This window comes from Carya illinoinensis, chromosome 2 (assembly GCF_018687715.1).
Source record: "Carya illinoinensis cultivar Pawnee chromosome 2, C.illinoinensisPawnee_v1, whole genome shotgun sequence".
In the NCBI taxonomy this organism is placed as follows: domain Eukaryota; kingdom Viridiplantae; phylum Streptophyta; class Magnoliopsida; order Fagales; family Juglandaceae; genus Carya; species Carya illinoinensis.
In genome coordinates, this window is record NC_056753.1 from 20,333,668 (window position 1) to 20,356,779 (window position 23,112).

Sequence of the window (23,112 nt, forward strand, 5' to 3'; positions counted from 1 at the left end):
TAAATAAATCTCCTTTAGCCCCTTTATTTTACTCCGCTCGTGTGCTTTAATTATTTTTTAATAGTTAAGAAATTAACTAAAAGTAAATATGTGTTTTTATTTTACAAAAATATTTGAAATATAAAAAAAATAGAAATACACTAGAGATACTCCCAATGATACATGATTGGAAGTACCCTAGCATCGTCCTTAAACAAATATAATTTATAAAATTATCATTTTTTTTAAAAAGTATATATCATTTTTATATTCTATAATTGTAAATATCATTTCTTAATTTTATTATCAAATATCATTTAAATAAAAAACTTTTTTATTTCAAAATTTTCAATTTTTATCTAGAAAAATAATATTTACAGTCATTGAGTGTACAAGAGTATTCAAACATAGAAATCTATATAAATTCTACACATTTTAAAATAAAAATAATATTAAAAAATTACATTTAAATAACTTTTGAACATTATGTATTAACTTTCACAAACTTCAATATAATACTTATTTTAAAAATTATTTTTCTCTATTTCTTTAATAATAATCTTGAATAAATTTTTAAATATTTTCAAACATTTTTAATATAACCGTGTGGAATTGTAATTAGTATTTTGGGTCGGATCGGGTTAATTGTTTGGAAAACTTGAGCAACCTAAATGGAACATATTCGAATTACAACTCAATTCAAGTCTATTTTATTTTATTAAAAATTCTATTCATAACCTTCATACACCACAAATTACTCTTTTTATTATTTTTTTAATTTTATCAAATATGTAGTATATAGATGATGAGTAGAAAAATTCAATTATTTTAAAAAGAATATAATTAAAGAAATTTAAAAAAATTTTTAAAACTAAAAAAATAAAAAATTATATAATATATAGTATATGAGATTTATAAATAGTAATACTCTTTTTCTATTTTTTAGGAAGCACAATTCAAGTCTATCATTTAGTCATTAAATTTTAAAAAAATAATATTTATCTTAATAATAATAAAAAACCATTTCTAAGAGATCTAAAAATACATGGACAGAGGGCATCTTTACTTGACTTGCTGGGCAAGAAGCTAAAAGAAAATCCGATACATAAAAGCATCAATTTTGTTCTTTTCTTTAGTTTCATTCTCTCTCTCTCTCTCTAGTTTCTTCAGTCCTCCGATTAGCTAGGGTTTGGGATCCCCTTTTTCCAAGATTAAATTCTAATAGGTTCTGCGTCGGCAGTCATGGCAGCGATGATGGTGAGTTCGGCGGGTGGGCTTCTGGCGATGCTGAACGAGACTCACCCCTCGCTCAAGCTACACGCGCTTTCCAACCTCAACAATCTGGTCGACAACTTTTGGCCTGAGATCTCCACGAGCGTTCCTGTCATGTACACTCTCTCTTTCGCTGATCATTTTCTGTAATTTCTCTATTTTTTTTAGTAGGGTTTCGGTTCTTGCTGCGGTTGATCCGTTTGTTTTTGTTGAGAAGTTGCGATCGAAAAAGAAAACCTATAAAGTAAAGAACTGTGCTTTCGACATTGTTCTGTCGCAACGTTGTGTAAGAGAATATAAATCCAGGGCTTAAATATCTGGTTTACATTAATTCCTTTATTCGAATTTCCGGGGAAGGAGGATATTTTTCTTGTTCTTGTTATAAAACTAGGGTTTCTTTCCGTAAGGGAAGGAATTGGGTTTCGTATTTTTTGTAGATTTTGATTGTCTTTTGGGGAAGTGACCGGGGGAAACTCATTTGATGGAAGGGATATTCTAATGGGTGAAGTCCAAAACCTAACTGGAAATTCCTAGTTTTTTCATGATACATGTGCAGTAACTGATGTGTGGTAATTTATTGACCAATTCATTTAGTTGTTTGGCTATACTGGAAGGTAACTTCGTCAATTAATAGTAATGGAAGCAGTCATACTGATACCCAAGTCTTTTGAGGTTTGATTGGTTACATATAGTAGGTTGCTGGTTCGCCCAATGAAAGATTTGCATCAAGTGTTTTCTCTAATTTATCTCTGTGATTGCATTTTTTATTTAGTATTGATAAGTAAACAAATTTTATTAATCAAAGAATAGGCATAGCCAAGTACATTACAAATGTATGACCTAACTATGTATGCACAATAGAGACAAGAAAATCATGTAAATTCAGGCCATTAAAATCCACAGCAATGGCCCAAGTACATAGAGTTCTAATAAATAAAGCTTTTAGTGCCTCCATTGATCTCTCCTTGTCTTCAAACGTTTGATCATTGTGCTCTTGCCACAAACACCACATGTTGCATATAGGGACTATCTTTCACACAGCTGTAATCTATTGAATGCCTTTTAGATTTGTCCAGCTAGCCAGTACTGCCACCACTGTCTCGGGCATAACTCAAGCCAAGTCTAGTTTGTTGAACACCTCATTCCATAACATTCTAGCTGTCTCACAATGTAGTAGGATATGGTCCACAGACTCGCCCCCATTCCTACACATGCAACACTAATTTGCGATGATCACCAAGCGTTTCCTCAAATTATCGGTTGTGAGGATCTTACCCAAGGAAGCTGTCCAAATGAAGAATGCTTGCTTTGGGAGGCGCCTTATGTCTCCAAAGCCTTCTCCATGGAAATTGAATATTCGGCTTTTGTGTAAGAGACTTGGGCCTCGTTTGTTTTTGCAGATGCGATAAGTTGAGATAAAAGTTGAAAGTTGAATAAAATATTTTTAAATATATGTTTTAAATATTATTTTTTGTTTTAAGATTTGAAAAATTTTAATTACTTGTTTTATTTTGCGTGGAAATTTGAAAAAGTTGTAATGATTAGATAAGATGAGATGAGAATGGTTGTGAAAACAAACGAGGCCTTATAGAAAGAGTGAATCAAGAATTTGCTTATAAAGAAAAAACAAGAGCAAACCGAGAATGAACCTTTACCTGCGGGTATCCATCACAACATATCTTCTCGTTGGTTGCTCGGTTTTATCATGTACAAAAGGTTGAAAAAGTCTTCGAAGCTGCTAATTTCCCAATCTTGTGCCGCCTTACTAAAATTTATATTTCACTGGATTTGCTCCCCCGATATCACCATGATTGTAGTCACGGAAACTTCTTTGGCACTTGCAATTTGGAAAAGTGAAGGAAATAAATCCTTTAAAGCACTGTTACCACACCAAATATCACTCCAGAATTTATCCTAGAATCCTCACCCACAAGAAATCTTATGTGTCGATTAAGACCTCCCATCCTCTTCTTATGTGTTTCCACATTTCCACTCCGTAAACCCCTCACTTCTTTAGTACACCAGCTCTCCCATAAGCCTCCATATTTGCTCTCACTCACCAACTTCCATAGGGCTTCTGATTCTTTATTGTATCTCCACAGCCATTTTCAAGTAACTGCCGATTAAAAATTTTTATATTTCATTACAACTTTGAAGAAACTTATAAAAAAGAAAATTCATATTTCTAATCCCCAAATCACCATTGAAGATAGGCTAACATATCTTCTCCCAATTGACTAGGTAGAATTTGAACTCTTCACCCACTCCACTCCACAAGAAATCATGTTGGAGTTTCTCAATTCAGCACACTACACTTGTTGGGATAGGGAATGGAGACAAAAAGTAAGTTGATAAATTAGATAATGTACTCTTGATCAAGATAATCCTACTACCTTTTGACAGATACATTCTCTTCCATCCTACCAGTCTTTGCTCTACTTTCTCAATCACCATGTCCCCTAATGAAGACTCTTGAGGCAGCCCCCAACGGGAGTCCAAGGTAGTCATAGGAAGAGAGTTAATTTTACACCTCAGTGTGCTAGCCAGCTGTCTTATATTATGAATACCTCCAATTGGCACCATCTTTGATTTGTCAAAGTTTACTTTCAACTTGGATGTTGCTTCAAAACAAAGGAGAAGGGCTTTCAGTGCTCGAACCTAGTTATGATCTGCATCACAAGTGATCTGAATCACAAAAGATAAGTGTGTTATCTGCAAATAATAAATGAGAAATATTAATAATCTCCTATTCGGGGCTCCAATCGAGAAGCCAGCCACGAAACAACTAGTGCTGAGGTCATTCTGCTTAGCGCCTCCATCATAATAACAAGGAGTAGTGGAGACAACGGGTCTCCTTGTCATAAACCTCGTGCGCTATTAAAAAAGCCAGCTTGGCTTTCGTTTATCAAAATTGAGAATTTCACTGTTGATATGCACCAGCGGATCCATGATCGCCACCTCTCCCCAAAACCACACCTTCCAAGAAGGTAAAGAAGAAAATCTCACTTAACGTGGTTGTACGCCTTCTCCATTTCTAGCTTGCAAATGATCCCTGCAGTGCCAGCTTTCAGTCTACTGTCAATAAATTCATTGGCAATAAGCATAGCGTCTAAAATCTGTCTACTATTTACAAATGCATTTTGGGGTTTTGTAATGATCTTCCCCACCTAGACGATTTGCAAGCACTTTGGAAATAATCTTGTATACCCCATTTACTAAGCTAATGGGCTGAAACTTCCTAATCTTTGCTATCCCAACCTTCTTTAGTATCAATGTAAGAAAAGTTGCGTTAAGGCTTTTCTCAAATTTTTCAACCGAGAATAACTCTTGAAACACCCTCATAAGATTGTCCTTTAACACGTCCTAGCATGTTTAAAAGAAGCCCATAGAAAAACCATCATGACCCGTTATCTTTAACCATTCTCCATACCACTTTGTGAGCCTCTGCCTCCTCAAAGGGCCTCTCCAACTGATTGACTTTTCCATTCTGGTGATTCTAAGAATCTATCTAGTTGAGACCACGTCTGATTATTAGACCATGTGAAAGAACCCCCCGCTAGCAGTAGATCCAGAGTTCAAATAAAAATGCACTCCAAGAATTTTGTCATTGCTGGCCGCAGTCTTTTATTTCCATAACATTCACTTGGAAATTTTATGACATTAAAATCTCCACCAATGCACCATGGAAGGTCCCACTAGCTATAAACTCCAGCTAATTCTTCCCACAATAATCTTTTGTTGTTGTCTAAGTTTGAACTATAGACACCTGCAAAAGCTCAAAGTTATCTGTCACACTCTTAAAGGAATATGCCATCGTGAAGACCCCTATGAATTCCTCCATTTTCTCCACCACCCGTCTATCCCACATCCCCAATACACCTCCTGACGCCCCATTAGATGCCAAATACACCTAATCCACATGTACGCAACTCCATAAACTTCGCAGGATTCTTTTAGTAATTTATTTTAGCTTTGTCTCCTATAGACATACAATGTCCGCCTTCCACTCATGAAGCAAGTTTTTCATTTTAAGACGCTTATTGGCCTTGTTGAACCTGCAGACATTCCATGACACAATTTTGGGTTTCGTTGGGGTTAGGCTAGCCCTTTCCCTTTTGATCTGTCCCTGTTGGAACTACCCTCATAATTCAACAACCAATGTAACTGTTTAAGCTCTCACTTTTTTTAGTCAACTTTCCTATGTTGTTGGTGCCCCACTTCAATGGTGGTAAGCAAAGTCATAAACTGTTCCTCGAAGCCTTCACACTCCATTCCTACACATTGTTGTATTTCCTTCACCTTGCGAAATACCCATTTTGAAACACTAGATTGAACTGGTAACATATAATTCAGAGGGATAGGCTCATTCACTCTGAAGTCCATTGGCAGACCCTGTCTCTTCCACAAAAAAATTTTCACCCTCCCCAACAAGTCCACTAAGCACTTGGATGGGTCTTTGGGAATTCTCTTCTTCAGAAAATGGTAGTTCTTCACTACTAGAATGGGAAGGGTCAACTGAACACGCCTCCAAATTTTCCTTTGTGTTCGTCCATCTCAGAATCATTGAGGAGCTGTTTTTGTGGGTTCGCCAGAGTATACCCTTCTTCCCCATATCCAATCAGAACTTTTTGGCCACCGCTCGACGGTGAAACGACACATGGTGGCGTAGAAGTGCCCATTGGATGCTCCACTGCCATTTTCTGGACACGCGGCGTGTACTAACCACCGATTGCTCCAACGCTTTCGCTGGCATCTTTTGTGTCCGCATTCGATGGATTCTTAGCCGACTGCGTGCTTTGCATCAAGCTTTCCGGCGGAAGAGTGAAACTTCTACCATTGGAGGGAGCCCTTTTGCATTCTCTCCACATGGGTTGGGTCTCGTGACTTCTTCCGTCATACTGTCCCATGGGCTAGGGCCCAGCTCGTCGGCCCGCTTGACTTCTCCCCATGGGCTGAATCTCGGTATTTCTCCACACGAGCCCAACCCCCTTACCATTTCGAGCCTCACCCCCCTTACTAGGCCCAACAATGTTCGAGCCCACCCCTATATTTTGTGGCTTATTTGTGGCCTTGATGAGCCTCCGATTGCCTAAGCCCACCCTAGTCCCTTTACTTGCCCATTCCCCGTCTCTTTCCCTATTACCCTCAACACACCTTAGCATGTTTTCCACCTCATCCTGCAACTTCCACAATTGTGCTGCATCTCCACCAACTTGCTACGTATGTCAACCTCCTCCAGGCCGACAACTTTCATGCCAACGCCTCCCTTTCGCAGAGCAAAATGAGGGGCTTTATGCATATTTCAAATGGTGTACCTGCATTCAGACCTACCACCATTATCCCTTACTCGCGGTTCACGGTGATTCACCGCCGGCATGAGCACCTCCTTATAGGACTGTGTATTCGGTTGAAGCTCCTCCACCATTGGCCTCAATTGTGCTCGTTAGCGAGCCCCACTCATGTTTCTCCTTTCCTACATACACTCCCACAGTGCCTCCCTCAATCTCCTCCATCCCCTCCCACCCTCCTCTTCAGGTATAAAGATAAAGTTTCGCCTTCCTCTCTCGCTATATTCTACTACCACCATGTATCGACCACGGCTATTCGAGCACCGCTATGCTATAAAACTACAATATCCCTCCCTAATCGTCATGTAAAACTCTTTTTTATCTCCTTTCAGACAGTCCCCGAGTGCTCCACCGAGCCATTGCACTGTGGAAAATCCCAGCAATAACTCATGCTCTATCTTCCATCCTCTCTCTATGATATGTAACAAACTACCTTCCTTCACGAGTGAAAATAACTTGGATTCTATCACAAGCTCTCTTGTATACCCCATCTGGATGCCGCTGCTGTGCTACTATGCTCGTTAACGTAGCAACTTCATCAGCGGAAATGCAAAAAACTTAATTTTCATAAGTGTACGGAGAGCACAAAGTGAATTCCCTATATTGAGCCAAAAAAAAAAAAAAAAAAAACTTCTACAACTTAATTTTTTATTGCGAGTTATTATTATAGAGCATTTTAAAGAATGGATATTTTTTCAGATGCAAAATTATCGTATTTTTGCTAGTGGAGCTAAGAAGAATAATTAAAAAAGAAATGAGAAATGATTTATAGGTATGTGTAGTGTGATTGGATTCGTGAAAATCATCTTACGCTCTTTAGTATTCCGTTGTTTTAATTCCCTCTGACATTATTTTGGATTTGTAGACACCACCTTTATGTTAAATTACTGACTCAACTTGCATTGAAAATGCTGTATACACCACCTGAAAAGTTTAATTGTAAAACTATTAATAATTGACAAAAAGTAGAGACATCTTTGATTTAGGTAATGAGGCAAGTAAATTCTTGGACCATGATCTTGATTATCACACTTATGTGATGGATTATAATCTCCTGGATATACTTCTGTGCAATTGCATTGATAATTTCAACAAGTGATGGCTGATTCTTAATTTCGCTCTTACATTGATTAAAAAACTTATGATTTGTTATTTGGAATATTATTATTTTTGTAGGTTGATGGCTTTTGCCATCTTTGATTGATTAATGGGTATGGATTAGGGCATAGGATGAGGCTGTAACACCCCGTTCCCGTAGGATAGAGACGTTACTAACAAACATGATAAAATGCCCGGTAAAGAGACTCATTACTCTGAAATACCTCATTTATTGAAAAAAAAACTTAATCCTTGTGTAAATGACACTTATTTATCTCTAAGTCCTTATACTAAATCTACTCCTGGTCATCCAGCTCTGCATCATCATAATCACCATCTGTGGCAATCAACATAGAAGAAAACAAAAAGACAAACAACAAAAATGAGTCGAATACTCAGTAAATAATACATCATACCGTAAAATACTATCTAGCTTAGCATAAATTTGGTTTTTAAAGCCTTATCATAACTTTCATATAACATTCATGGATTAACATGAGCGGAAACATTCATAATCATGGCAAACATGAAGCGTGAATGCATGAGTAACTTGTTTATCTTGATTTGTACTTATTTCATGGTGAACCACGCTTGAGTCCATGGCACCACATAACTTGTCATGTAGTGAAACACGCTTGAGTCCGTGTTTCACTTAACTTGCATAACATGAAGTGAAATACGCTTGGGTCCGTATTTCACTTATCCTGCTTGACGTGGAGTGAAACACGCTTGGGTCCGTGTTTCACTTAACTTGCTTGACATGGAGTGAAAGACGCTTGAGTCCGTGTCTTGTGGTAACCACGCTTGAGTCCGTGGTACCGTCTTAGCATAACTGTAGTAAACACGCTTGGGTCCGTGTTACCTTAAAATGTTTATCTTTCTTGATGCATGATAATTTTCTTGGACTTCTTAGACTTTTCTAGCATGGCATATTCTTGTACATGGCATGGCATAACATGATATATTCTTGTACATGGTATAGTATAGCATGACATGGCCTAACATGATTTAATCATTTTATGACATTTCATGGCATGCATGATCTGAGAACTAATGAACATGTCATACATGATCTGGCTATTTATTACATGGCATGCTTGACTTAAGTTATTGCATGAACAATACATGGCATATATGGTCTAAGTACTACATGAATGAAGCATGCATGATCTGGCTATTTTAATTCATAGAATACCTATCTTAAATTATTATATGATCATATCATGACTTCCATGTGATTTTAGTAACATTCAATCGATCAATCAACAATCCATAAAAGCATAACATATATATAGTCTTATTTTCATGTAAATCATCGTAATTCATAGAAGTTCGTGAAAGCGATCTAACCTTGACTTGGCTCTTGGCGCAACGTAGATAACCATCAAAACCATATCATATTATCATACCCAATTATAATATTTACATTACGCGTACATTTATATGATCATACTATTTACCTCTTAGCGCTGCTTCCGAAATCTCACGTCGTAACTCGTGACCTATACGAGGCACTAGACGTTACTAATCTTTCTAGAAAACGTGTCGTAACAATCTAATTACTTAAAATCTTACCATAGAGATAATTTAATAAATAAGTAATTAATAAAAAGAATAAATATAATCATAACATAACTAAATAATTTCTAACTGAATTAACCTAAATTCTAGGTTCGTATGTTACAGAGGCTTTCTTAGGAACTGTGGACTGCCTCATAGTACATGTGCAGTAATTGATGTAGGAAAGATCAGTAATTGACGTGGCAATCTTTCCTACAATGCATGCTTTTGGTTATATGGGGAACTAACTAACTTTTTCAATTACTATTAATGGAAACAATGATATTTAATCCTCCAGTTTGATTTTTATTTTATTTTTTGCATCAATCTCATGAAATTTGAGATCGTGAGTAGGTTGTGATCTCGCTAACGAGATGTTAAAAATATGAATATTAATCTATAAAAAAAACATTCGGACTTGTTAAAAAAGGAGATGAACATGTAGAGACCACCTTGCATACTGCTGCAATCTGTGGTTGCCATATAATCCTCTTCAATTGGCAAAGAGGCCCACTATTCTTCTGTGATACCCAAGACAACCCAACTTCGCTGACAAAGTTATTCCATAAGGCATTGGCAATCTCACAATGGAGTTAGAGGTGGTCAACTGATTCCCTACTCTTCTTGCCCAATCTCTCAGTTTCCTAACAAGAAAGTTGCAATAGCTGTTTCTTTTAATAGCTCCCTGTGATCATATCTAAAAGGCATGATTTTCAATATAATAAAGCATCTTGAAGCGTGCATTTTGCACTGGCTGCTAACCTTACACAGTCTAATTCTTCTTCTCAGTACACTAACAGACTTAGGAAAGAAGTTACCAAAAATGGGCTCTGCACTGTAATGTGACTTCATCCTAATTCCCCTTGAAATCTTTTTGGCCTTTAATTCTGCATCATTAAAACAATAAGGGGTCCTAGTATTTAAGTTGCTCAGACCCATAAATTGCATAAATGGACCAGAAATCCTTACTTTGGGGGAATGAGGCAATTTAAATGCTTGGACCAATATTTTATATTTACACCATTTTGATCAATTAATATAATATGTGGCATTTTTTCAGCAATTACATTGCCCCTGTTTGTTGCATAGATTGTTCAACCACTTTAACAAGTGTAACAAGTTCATTACCTTTCAATTTGATATTGCTTTGATTCTGATTTGATGTTAGGCATCTTGTGTCTTATAGCTTAATAAGGGTATGAATTTTTTCTTAACTGACAATTATGATTCATTGTTGCAGAGAAAGTTTGTATGAAGATGAAGAATTTGACCAACATCAGAGACAACTTGCTGCACTGCTTGTGTCGAAGGTAGAATGCTTTTGTTGGGTTTTTTTTTTTCCCCCCAATTAACAACTACTTTATTTGGCACTCATATGATTGCCACCATGGCTTCCACTTCTCTAGTTTCTAGACTAGGACTAAGGATTAAATCCCATTGGGTGCAAACAATCTCTAGGGGCTATTGGACTGGGGGAATTTCCTCTTGAATTACCCAAGGTGCACTTGTAGGAAACTCTTTGTTGAGAGCTTGTGAACCCCTGGGATCAGTTGGGATGATGTTCCCAGACACCCAGTACCAATAAAAAAAATACATGTTAGAAAACGTAGGCCTCATTTATTTATATAATATTACAAACCATCTTAACTCATCTCATATAATCATTACAATTGTTTGACTCCCACAAAATATAATAAATAATTCAAAATTTTCAACTTCCAAAACAAAAATAATATTAAAAAAATATATTTTAACAGTATTTTATTTAACTTTTATCTCATCTCATCTGTGTAACTGAACAAGGCTGTAGTCTTCTAAAATGAGATCCTTTGGTTCCAGATCCATTAGGTTGGAAAAAGACTACTGGAAATACTTAAAACTGTTTCAAACTTAAGTTGCTGTAATTTCTTTTTCGATTTATTAGTAGCTAATCAGAAAATTCTATAACTAGTAATTAGACTAATATAATATATAGGCTTTGGAAGTTGTGTCAGATGTTATATGTTGAACGTATATATTTCATTTATTTGTTTTACTGCTTGAATATTTAGTTTCTACTTGCTCATTAGCATGGAAGTTCCTTTTCTCTCAGGTTTTCTATTACTTGAGCGAGCTTAACGATGCACTATCGTATGCCTTGGGAGCCGGTTCTTTATTTGACGTGTCAGAAGATTCTGATTATGTTCATACACTTCTTGGTATGAGTGACTGTTAAATTAGAAAATATCAATTTAATTTAATTGTTGATCATAATATTCAATTATCTTCAGAGGTTGTAATAGTATGCTTGTTTGAGAATTTTGAAGAAATTATCTTGCATTTAATTAACCCCCTAGGGGTTGGCTCAAGTGGTAAGGGCCTTGGTCTTGGGAGTATGTTCCCCATTGGTCTAAGGTTTGAACCCTTGGGTGCAAAAAATTTCTCGGGGTCACATTCTCTTGATGAAAAGTTGATGATTTACAGTGATGGGAGTGTTTTACGTGGGTCTAGGGTTTAACATCTGGGATCCCTTTTCATAAAAAAGAAAAATTCATTTAAATTTTGGTTCTTATCCACAGCTAAAGCTATAGATGAATATGCCAGTCTGAAGATGAAGGCAGCAGAATCAAATGATTCAGCAGCAAAGGTGGACCCTAGGTTGGAGGCAATTGTGGAGAGGATGCTGGATAAGTAAACACATACCCATTTCTCCAAATTGAAAGTAACACCTCGGATATTTAAGCTAGTTTAAAATTTCTTATTTAGGTGTATTGCTGATGGAAAATACCCGCAAGCTATGGGTATTGCAATTGAATGCCGGCGATTGGATAAACTTGAGGAAGCAATCACGAAGAGTGATAATGTTCAAGGGACTTTATCTTATTGCATTAATGTCTCTCATTCCTTTGTTAATCTTAGAGAATATCGGCGTGAGGTAAGTAGATTTTTATTCTAGCTCACTGGATATTTATAGCTGTTTTTTTAGTACTGGTATATGACCTCTTTATTCTCAGTCCAGGGGGATGAGTGATAGACATTAATCCTTGTTTGATTGTCCTGACAGGTACTTCGTCTCCTTGTTCAAGTATATCAAAAGCTGCCTTCTCCTGATTATTTGAGTATATGTCAGTGTCTCATGTTCTTGGATGAGCCTGGAACTGTTGCAAGTATATTGGAAAAGCTTCTTCGCTCTGAAAATAAAGATGAAGCTCTCTTGGCATTTCAAATAGCCTTTGATCTTGTAGAAAATGAACACCAAGCATTTCTCTTAAGTGTGAGAGATCGCCTTTCAATTCCCAAGACTAAACCTTCTGAACCAGTGCAGCCTGGACCCATTGAACCTGATTCTTCGCAGAATGAAAATTCCACAGCTCCAGGGGATGTTCAAATGAGTGATGGGAGTTCTCCGTCTAATTTGAATGTGTTTGAAACCGATCCAAAAGAAGTAATATATGCTGAGAGGCTGACCAAAATCAAGGGAATTTTGTCAGGAGAGACGTCAATACAGTTGACTCTTCAATTCTTATACAGTCATAACAAGTGAGGCAGTTGCTTTCTGTATTACATTTACTTAGTTTTCAAAAACCCCTAGGGGTTGGCTCAAGTGGTAAAGGGCTTGGGCTTGGGGTTATGCTCCCCCAGGTCTAAGGTTCAAATCCCCTTGGGTGCAAACAATCTCTAGGGACCATCAGATGGGGGGATTTCCCCTTAAATTATCTGAGGTGCACTTGTGGGAAACCCCTTACCAAGGGCCTGCGCAACCCCGGGAAAACTTAGTTTTCAAATACATTTTTTGTCCCTTAGAAACAAATTTTGATTAGGTCCTTACTGAGTTGACTTCAATTTGCAATACAGATCAGATCTTCTCATCCTCAAGACAATAAAGCAGTCAGTCGAGATGAGAAATAGTGTCTGTCATAGTGCAACGATTTATGCTAATGCGGTTATGCATGCTGGAACAACTGTAGATACATTTCTGAGGGAGAATCTAGTGAGTCAGATTTTGCTTCGTCCTGGATTTTTTTGTTCTGTGATGCTCTTTGTTCTGTTATTTATACTTATCCTCGTGTAACCCTGAAATTCAGGACTGGTTGAGCAGAGCCACAAATTGGGCTAAGTTTAGTGCGACTGCTGGTCTTGGTGTTATTCACAGAGGCCACCTACAACAGGGGAGGTCACTGATGGCACCGTACTTGCCTCAGGGTGGGGCTGGTGGTGGCGGCAGTCCTTACTCGGAAGGTGGAGCTCTCTATGCTTTGGGTCTTATTCATGCAAACCATGGCGAGGGCATCAAACAATTCCTTCGTGAAAGCCTACGCAGCACTAATGTGGAGGTACTTTAAAACAATGGGTTTCTCTTCTCATAGCCAAGGAATTGTAGTTACCAAAGAAGTTTATATTGGGGTTTTGGGTGCAGGTTATTCAACATGGTGCATGCTTAGGTCTTGGTTTGGCAGCTCTAGGAACTGCTGATGAGGAGATTTATGATGACATTAAAACTGTGCTCTACACTGATGGTGCTGTTGCTGGTGAAGCTGCTGGCATCAGTATGGGTTTACTCATGGTTGGAACTGCAAGTGAGAAGGCAAGTGAGATGCTAGCTTATGCACACGAGACACAACATGAGAAGATCATACGGTAAAGTCTTATATAGTGATCTGGATGTCGAACTGAGTCTTCTCTGTACATGGTTTTCACTCTTGTTAATATGGTTATTGGATGTTGCAGGGGCTTAGCATTGGGAACAGCCCTCACAGTCTATGGAAGAGAAGAAGAAGCAGACACCCTAATTGAGCAGATGACTCGTGATCAGGATCCTATATTGCGCTATGGTGGTATGTATGCATTGGCGCTGGCCTATAGCGGAACAGCAAACAACAAAGCCATTCGACAGTTGCTACACTTTGCTGTATCAGATGTGAGTGATGATGTCAGGAGGACTGCTGTTCTTGCACTTGGGTTTGTTCTGTACTCTGAGCCAGAGCAGGTTGGTTCCTTCTTGTTTCTTGCTATTTTGCCTGTTTGCCCTTTTTTTTTTTTTTTTTTTTCCTTTTTGTTTTTGCTTTGTCACTTTCAATGCAACATGATGCAAGTCTCTTGCTCTTCTTCTTTGATTAGCTCTTCTGCCTTTGTTTTTCCTTTTTTGCTTCTCTTTTGTGCTGCATTTTTGTTTTTAAATTCTTACATTTTTTGTGGGTTATCTGCAGACTCCTCGAATTGTCTCCCTACTGTCTGAATCTTACAACCCTCACGTTCGATATGGTGCAGCCCTTGCAGTGGGCATTTCTTGTGCTGGAACTGGCCTAAGTGAGGCTATATCTTTGCTAGAGCCTTTGACATCAGATGTTGTTGATTTTGTTCGTCAAGGTGCCCTCATTGCAATGGCCATGGTTATGGTCCAGATTAGTGAAGCCAGTGATTCTCGTGTTGGAACCTTCAGGTATTGTGTTATTATTTTTTATGTTTTTCATAAACATTACTTTCATATTATGTCTCTGATATCTCCTTAATTCTAGGCGGCAATTGGAGAAAATAATTCTTGATAAGCATGAAGATACTATGAGCAAGATGGGTGCAATCTTGGCCTCTGGAATTCTTGATGCAGGTGGAAGGAATGTAACCATAAGGTTGCTTTCCAAGACAAAACATGATAAAATCACTGCGGTTGTTGGTCTAGCTGTTTTCAGCCAGTTTTGGTATTGGTATCCCCTTATTTATTTCATAAGCTTGTCGTTCTCACCCACTGCTTTCATTGGGCTGAATTATGACTTGAAAGTTCCAAAGTTTGAGTTCTTATCACATGCAAAACCATCACTTTTTGAATATCCCAAACCAACAACTGCACCCACGACTACATCTGCTGTAAAACTGCCCACTGCGGTTCTGTCAACCTCAGCAAAGGCCAAAGCGAGGGCAAAGAAAGAAGCCGATCAGAAGTCTAATGCTGAGAAAGTTTCTGGGCCAGAGCCTTCATCTGTTGGTCAAAGTAGTGGGAAAGGAAAATCATCTACCGAGAAGGATGGGGACTCAATGCAGGTAATCATCACCCCCTACTTCATTGCCACTTCTTACCTGCAGTTGTTCAATGAATTCAAAGGTGTGAACATGTAATTGAAAACTTCTCTTGGACCTTTCATGCATAATATGTGCTTTTGTGACCAAAAAACTATGATGTGTGCTTTTGTGATATATGGGCATTGGTGGTTGAAGCTGTTTCATTGTTAATACCAAGTTGGTCAATATGGAGAGGGCCGTTATGGTTGGAGTTGTTTTTATTTTGGGTCCAGAAATTGTATATATAGTAGGTTCTCAAGGAAAAGAGATCGAGTGACCTAATGAGAAAAAGAAGCAAATGATAGAAGAGAGCCAGACTCAATTACTTGGACAGTTTGTTAGTTTTTGGCATCACATAATTATCATCTCCTACGTTTGATTTGGCAGGTTGATGGCCCACCAGAGAAGAAATCGGAGCCGGAGTCTTCTTTTGAGATTCTGACCAACCCTGCCAGAGTAGTTCCTGCACAGGAAAAATTCATTAAATTTCTAGAAGAAAGCAGATATGTGCCAGTGAAATTGGCACCTTCTGGTTTTGTTCTTCTTAGAGACTTGCGTCCTACTGAACCTGAGGTACTTAGCCTTACAGACACGCCGGCAACTGCAGCATCACCTGCTGGTGGAGCAGCAACAGGACAGCAAGGTTCTGCATCAGCCATGGCAGTTGATGAGGAACCTCAGCCACCTCAGCCTTTCGAGTATGCCGCATGATTTTGGCATTGATCCACATGTTCATTCGGTGGTGAGTTTATTTAGTGGTCGTTGAGAGACTTTGATGCTCTTTAATCGAAGAAAAACTGCCAGTAATTAGTCAGGTGACATGTATTGTTATGGCCACGCCGGAGTTAACTTTGCTGCCAATTATTCGGAAGAAGAGCGACATGAAGTAGCAAGCTTTTTAATATGCCCTTTTATTTTATGTTTGTAACTAACGTCATATCTTTACAATTTGAACCATCTGTATTATTATGGTAATTAAGTTTAGAATTTTGGGAGTTAATTTTAGTTCCCAAAAAAAAAAACTCTAAATCAGTTTCCAACAATACGAGCATTTGCAGCAACTGTCTGAATATAGAATCCTTGGTGTCCCTCCGGGTGGCTCCTCTTGTGGGTTGAGCATCACCATTCACCAGTGATACAAAATACTCACTTTTTTGAACTTTTCGACTAGATTTGAATTTAGACATAATATTTCTCCATATTTTGAAAAAAGAAAAAAACTACGTTCTTTGTCGTTGTGATTTGAGCAACACACCATCCATTTTGTTCTCATAGGAAGTCCTGAATGTAATAAGATATGCCACACATGATGCAAATTATAATGAGTATACCAAATGTTTTCCGTCACACACTTACAGCTGTAAAGCATTTAAAAGATTAAAAAAGAAAAGAGCAACATTCAATTCCACTATCCCATTTCCAAACTTCGACTCGTTAACTAAAAGCCCCCACTAGCCAATATATATTATCTCCAATATATAGATTTTATCCGCATCATGATGATGAGAATTTTATATTTTTAAATAAAATATTTATTTGATGATATTATTTAAAAATATTTTTTTAATTATTAAGTAAAAATATAAAATAAAAGAGGAACTGGTGGCCACTATCGATTGCTTTTACATGTAAGATAAGCATTATCCTTTACTAGCATTATCCTTTACTGATATGTTGTTGCTGTGACTTTCTTTTCTTAAGATGCTCAAAATCCAAACAAACAGCGTCTATTTTTACAACTGCTTAAAAAGTTATGCAATCTGCACAATTCTCCACACAAAAGGACAAAGATAAAGATTTCCAACCATTTTTTACCCTTCTATATTGTATTGTCTCTCTCCAATTATGAAAGTAAATATTTTCTCTGTTATTTTTTAAGTCATTATTGTCTTATATGTCATATCATAAAGTTTTATTATATATAATTACAATTGTGTACTAATCTGTACATCAATACTGATTTATTTATACTTAAAATTTAAATTAACATTATTTTTAATAAAATCTACTTTTTGACCAATCACATCATATTGGTATACAGATTAGTATATAATTGTGATTGCATCTATATTTTTCCTATCAAATAATTAGTAGATAAGTGAAATATAATAAATATATTTTCAATATTGATAAGCTTAAAAGTAAAGAAAATAAAGTGTTGCGTTACTTTTGTACAAAGTTTTTTTTTTTTTTTTTTTTTGAGAATTAAAAAAAAAAAATCGAGTCAGGAGCCATCAAGCTATCCAAGTATATGAGAAAAAATCTTCACACCAGACTAATTAAATGTCTAAAACTCAATACTTGAACTATTGAGTTACTGTTCATACTAAAAAGATATATTTTATTATTTTATCTACCTTCCACTCTCTCCTTCCCTCATTCTTTTCTCTTTCTTCATCCGGAAAGCTCCCTATTTCCCTTGCTGGTTTCGTACAGTGAGGTTCAGAAGTATTGTGGGGTTTATTTGGATTTAATTTTTTTACCGAAGGCTGTGGTTGATTTGTGAAAAATGCTTTGAATTTTGTTGTGGAGGGCTGGTGGATCTAGACTGACATGTATTGATAAAAGATGCTGCAATCGATTTTACTTTATGCATGGCTCCTGTTCTCATCAACATAATGATAATTTTATTTAAGAGAAATTATATTTACAATCTTCACTTATATGTATAGATACTTTATTAAAAGAGAAAATATTATTTTATAATAGATATTTTAATAATTTTAAAAAATTTTAAAAATAAAATTATCTATACCTATATTATAATTATACGTATCGTTACTCTTCATTTAAATATAATATTATATTATTATTTTACTTTCAGAGTAGATAGTGACTAGGCGATCGTCAAAGCTCTCAGGCACTTGGCACTTATTTGATAAGAAGGTACTCTTGACAAAAGAAAAGATCACAAGGAATGCCATTGCCAGTCCCTCATCCAAACTCCCCATAACGGTAAGGCTGCAGAACCATGCACGTAAAGGTGTCAACGTGTCTCTCTCTTCTTGCACCAAAAACCCCACCAATACCATGTTAACATGACAAAAGAAAATGAATGGAGGGGCCAGCAATTTGCCTGCAACAATGTTAGATTACCCACAACTAAAAAGCATTCATTGGGAATTGAGGATTCCTCAATTTCATCCAATAAAATGGAACAAACTCCCACCACGTTGGTTTCCAACAACATTACCCCATGATTACGTAGGAAGAAGAATCAATTATATATATATATATATATATATTTTCTTTTTTAAAAAAAAATATTTTTTTATGAGAGAGTACTGCTGCAACTAAAAAGAATTATAAAAAATAATTTGATCAGTTAACTCTATTTTAAAATAAAAATAATTTTATAATCTAATAAATCATATTAAATCATATCAATTTATAAAATCACTTTTATATAACTCATTTGTGACTAGTGTTAAAATGATATTATTATCATATAAATGGGTGTTAAAATGATTGCAGGAAGAATAGGGAAAGTCACACCTTCGACGAAAAATCTACCAAAAAATAAAAATAAAAATAAATAAATAAATAATGATATTTATACAATCACTTGATAAAAATTTGGGAATAATCAAAGCTTTGTTAGTCATGTCAGAAACCATATTACTAGTTTTCCGCGAATCCTTCATTCGAGCCAAACTGACACTCCTCGGGTATAATTTCTTTGTTGGCTTCTAAAATCAGCAGAGAAGAAACAAGGAAGACATTATTGCTTTTGCAGTCTTTTTACCAGGCATGGGCAATGATTTCATTACCCAAACTGTACAAACTTGCAACCATCTGAGGAAAGTAGCAGAAAATTTTGGATAGGTGCAATGAAGCAAAATGATAAAAAGACGCATTGATTCTTCCTAATACATCATCAAAACGCCCATCATTCTACCCCCACCCCCACAACTACCAGCAACACCAAAACCCACCAACCATTCCAACAAATTTTTGGAAAATGTGGGGGCAGGATCATCAAAATCTGATGAAAGATGCATTCTGTAACGTGTAATCAGAAAGGCCAAAGGTTTCTCAGACTCGGAGGAAAAAACAAAACACAAGACAAAAAGCTAAATATGCAGAGGGGGAAAACGGGTCATCTTTATTCCTTAGAGCTTTTCAAAGTTCCATCACTACAAGTATTAACAAAGGGGGAAGGAAATACAGTACGAAAATAAAAAATAAAATCTCAGTAAATATCTGTACCAAATAGACTGACCTAGTTGGCTGAACTCTAACCTCACACACCACAATTACAACCAACCCTCTTTCCCTTCCCCTCAGGTGATCTGTTAGACAAAGGACTTTGATTTGTATTTGCTGTGTTAACTCTCACTAGACATAACCTCTGTTATGTTAAGGACCATTAGTCTACACCTTTAACAGTCCTACTTTCTTTACAAGTGAACTAAGAGTGATGGAAGATGGAAATAAGACCATCACCATTCCAAGTAAAACTCTAGTTCCTGCTACTTCAAAAATCCTAAAAGCTCAAGATCAACAGAGAATATGCAGGAAAAGAAGCCCTGATGGAACGTTAAAGTAATCTACAGGTCTAATTTCACCCATTCATATCTCCCTGGAAGCGGCTTCTCGTTGACAGGATCAAAGTTATACCTGCAGATAAACCCGAATCGACAAACACTATATCAGCTAATGGGATGTAACTAAATCTTGCTACTGAAAATTTGAAGTCTAGAGCAATCTGAATCAATTAAAACCAGGGACATGTTTGTGGCATACTTCTCGATGAATTGTCTTTGCTGCTCTTCCACAGAAGCAGCAAAAAAATCGTCCATTTCTTGCGTTGTTGGGATGTGCCTCACAGTTGTGTTCTGGGTTCTGCCGTTAGTCTCAGTTGGGCCGGAAGGCCTGGTGGTAGAACAAGGAGTTCTTATGGTGTCTGGATCCCTAATCAAACTGCAGGGAGTGGATTCCCGAGTACTCCTGTCACCATAAAGATTAATTTTATTTGGATGCATAATAAGACTACCAGCAACATACACTTGGCAAACTTAAGATGACAGAACACTCTAATGGGTTATACGACTTTTGTATCACAAATTGTGGCATCACCTATGGCTAAGCTAAACAATATTACTTGTTTGTTACCATTCTCATCTTATCTTATTTTATCTAATTATTACAACTTTTCTAAATTTCCACACAAAATAAAATAAGCAATTCAATTTTTTCAAATCTCAAAATAAAAATAATATTAAAAAAATATATTTTAACAATATTTTATTCAACTTTTAACTTAACTCATCTCATCTCATAAATCTTCAAAAGGACTGTGTTTCTTCGTTGTACTACTTGTTTCCTCTGAGAAAAGATAATCTTCAGAGGAATGTGTTTTTCTTCATTGTACTACGAACAATTTTTTTTTTAATTTATTTTTATTTTTATTATTTCACATATTGTTCTCTCCTGTCCCAAGTAATATTACGAAACAGATATTCAAACAAGGGAAAAAAAAAAAAAAAAAGAAGAAGGAAAAAGATAGAAGTAATGCCATCCACCAGAAACAGACCATAGATTAGACCCAAAAGAATAAAACTTTTGTATATTCCACTTCGAATAATGCAATGGAATCAATATCATGGGAAAATCAAAATGGAGAAACAACATATAGGACAGACTTCATTTTATAGCCCGTGTGTCAGTACGATCCAAGTTCTAGAAACTAGTAAAAGCATTATCATAAAGCACAATACAACCTCAAAGCAATCAAATCAGAACAAACAAACAACAGCATTTTCTCCACCCACGGAAATATATAATACAAAGAATGGTAGCAGTGTAATAATACTATCTTTTCTTCACAAGGTTCAGAACATATCACAATAAATTTTTGCTTTTTATATACATTAGACTCATTAAAAAATTTACATCACCCTTTCGGTAGAAAGCGAGGAAAAAAACACGTTAGTTGGAAAATACTCCGAGAGGCTTTCAAAACCAAATTCACCTGACATTAAACCTCAAGAAATGGACTTCTAGTTCTTGAGTAAATTTTTCGAGTCCAGTAAGCATCAAGCAAATGTAATTTTTAAAATTAAAAAAGAAGAAAATACAGTTTTTATTTTTTTAAATTTTAAAAGAAGAAGAAGTTGGGCCATGAACTCTGAAAAAACTACTCTCAAAAGAAAAATCTAAAAAAAATAATCAATTTAATAAAAAAACATGGAGATCAAAACCGAGGAAACATTAAACTAACAAAAATTCTATTTGCAGTCATTTTTGAGCAAGACTTGCCCACTCCAACACCACCGAGAAATTTATCGAAAACACGACGACTTTCGTTTGGCACCAATAGGGTCCTAGATGGAAGCTGAGACTGAAGTTGTACATATTTCCTTTTAATGAATGAAGGTAACGCGAAAATTAAAATCTAGCATTTTTCTTGTTAACTAATTTTTCCCCCAAAATAAAAATTTTGCTAAGTCGCTTCAATAAATCACCCGCAATTTCCTTTTCTTCAAACCAAAAGCTCAAACCCCCAAAGAATGAAAAGTTTACTACAGCAGATTAAAATTCCCAGGTCTCCCAACGAAAACATTGAAGCCCGCATGATTCTAGTGCTCAATTCGAATTCCACTCAAACTACGTGAATTTGAGCAAAAAAACAATATTCGACACTAACTTTAAGGAAAAAGGAAAAATATTAAAAATAAATAAATAAAAGTAACGTAAACCAGAAAAAAAAAAAAAAAAAGGAAAGAAAGAAAGAAAACCCCCTGACGAATTCGAATCTCAATTTTCTTTATTTTCCCTCCCTTTCCCACCAACCAAACAGAGGCTAAAAAAAGCAAAAGCCCCCAACGGGGAGGCTTGAGGTTAAAGAAACAATCAAAATGAAACCCGAAAAAGAAAACCCACCTCTCTCTACCTTCGAACTCCAAAACATTCTCCCCAAACGAAGCTTCCTCAAGTCCCAAGTCACCATTGTTGTTCTTGCTATTTTTTTTCTTCTTTTCTTGAAGGCCTTCCTCTTTAGAACCACCCACAACCTTCTTCACCTCCTCCTCTTCCAAGGGCCCATGGGAGACTGGCCAGTCGGAGGCAGAGCCCACTCTTAGCTTCGACCCCGTCCTAGGGTTTGATTTGGGATTATCCATATCCGGGATTTGTTTTTGCTGCTGCGCGCAACTTTCTATATTGTTGGGTCCCTGTTTGTGGCGCTTGGGTACAGAGCCGTGGCCAGAAAGAACGATTGGAGGCTTCTGGAGGCGGCGGCTCCGTAGCTGGAGGTAGGAGACGGAGCCGGTGTCGGTGGTGGGAGAAGGAGTGGCGGGGGACTCCTGGAGGGCTAGGGTTCTGGCGCGTGTACGGACCCCGAGGGAGGACTGGGACATCTCCATGACGGCAACCTCGCCTGTAGTTTTGGCCTTGCGAATATACTTCCCCATGAGTCTGATATGCTCCCTCTTCTGTATGTTTCAAAAGCCAATAATCCGAGATAAGCCAAATGCTCTGAATTCAAGTCTCATATGAGAGAGAGAGAGAGAGAGAGAGAGGAATGGTGGGAGAGGGGCATTTGTAATTTTGTAGTGCCTCTTGGCTTCGTATATATAAACGCCAATAGGGTTGTGGAGGAAGTCAGTCTGGGCCACTGTACTTTGAATTTCTCATTTTATTTTCTATTTTTTTTTTCTTTGATTTCTTCCTTTCTGTTAGTAGTGCTTCACACTTGTTTGGATTTATCCTTATCATCTCTTTGTATATTCCCTTCTCTTTCTTTTTATTTTTTCTGTTATTTTATTTTATTTTATTTTGTAGTAAAAAGATTTTAAACAAATAAATTTTCAAGAAAATA

At 36.7% G+C, this 23,112-nt stretch overlaps 2 protein-coding genes across 2 annotated transcripts; one reads left to right on the top strand and one right to left on the bottom strand.

Moving 5' to 3' along the window:
• The first annotated feature begins 1,083 nt into the window (after positions 1-1,083).
• LOC122300284 (26S proteasome non-ATPase regulatory subunit 1 homolog A) lies at positions 1,084-16,290 on the top strand. Its single transcript, XM_043110809.1, has 13 exons — positions 1,084-1,367; positions 10,498-10,567; positions 11,350-11,455; positions 11,816-11,927; positions 12,003-12,171; positions 12,301-12,776; positions 13,092-13,227; positions 13,322-13,570; positions 13,654-13,874; positions 13,965-14,223; positions 14,444-14,676; positions 14,753-15,272; positions 15,678-16,290. Exons 1-13 carry the CDS (start codon positions 1,222-1,224, stop codon positions 15,999-16,001), a joined length of 3,021 nt encoding a protein of 1,006 aa, XP_042966743.1. The 5' UTR covers positions 1,084-1,221; the 3' UTR covers positions 16,002-16,290.
• A 3,080-nt stretch (positions 16,291-19,370) lies between these two features.
• Positions 19,371-22,841, bottom strand: LOC122300285 (cyclin-dependent kinase inhibitor 4-like). Its single transcript, XM_043110810.1, has 3 exons — positions 22,176-22,841; positions 20,037-20,240; positions 19,371-19,910 (listed from the first exon to the last, which is right to left on the bottom strand). Exons 1-3 carry the CDS (start codon positions 22,703-22,705, stop codon positions 19,841-19,843), a joined length of 804 nt encoding a protein of 267 aa, XP_042966744.1. The 5' UTR covers positions 22,706-22,841; the 3' UTR covers positions 19,371-19,840.
• Positions 22,842-23,112: the final 271 nt, after the last annotated feature.

Excerpts from the sequence above, each read along its gene's own strand:
- LOC122300284 (XM_043110809.1), top strand. The coding sequence starts at position 1,222 with ATGGCAGCGATGATGGTGAGTTCGGCGGGTGGGCTTCTGGCGATGCTG. Across the intron at positions 12,777-13,091 it reads TTCTTATACAGTCATAACAA|ATCAGATCTTCTCATCCTCA; the intron begins GTGAGGCAGTTG and ends TTTGCAATACAG. Across the intron at positions 13,875-13,964 it reads CAACATGAGAAGATCATACG|GGGCTTAGCATTGGGAACAG; the intron begins GTAAAGTCTTAT and ends TGGATGTTGCAG.
- LOC122300285 (XM_043110810.1), bottom strand. The coding sequence starts at position 22,705 with ATGGGGAAGTATATTCGCAAGGCCAAAACTACAGGCGAGGTTGCCGTC. Across the intron at positions 20,241-22,175 it reads GAGTTCGAAGGTAGAGAGAG|GAGTACTCGGGAATCCACTC; the intron begins GTGGGTTTTCTT and ends TTATGGTGACAG. Across the intron at positions 19,911-20,036 it reads CAAAGACAATTCATCGAGAA|GTATAACTTTGATCCTGTCA; the intron begins GTATGCCACAAA and ends GTTTATCTGCAG.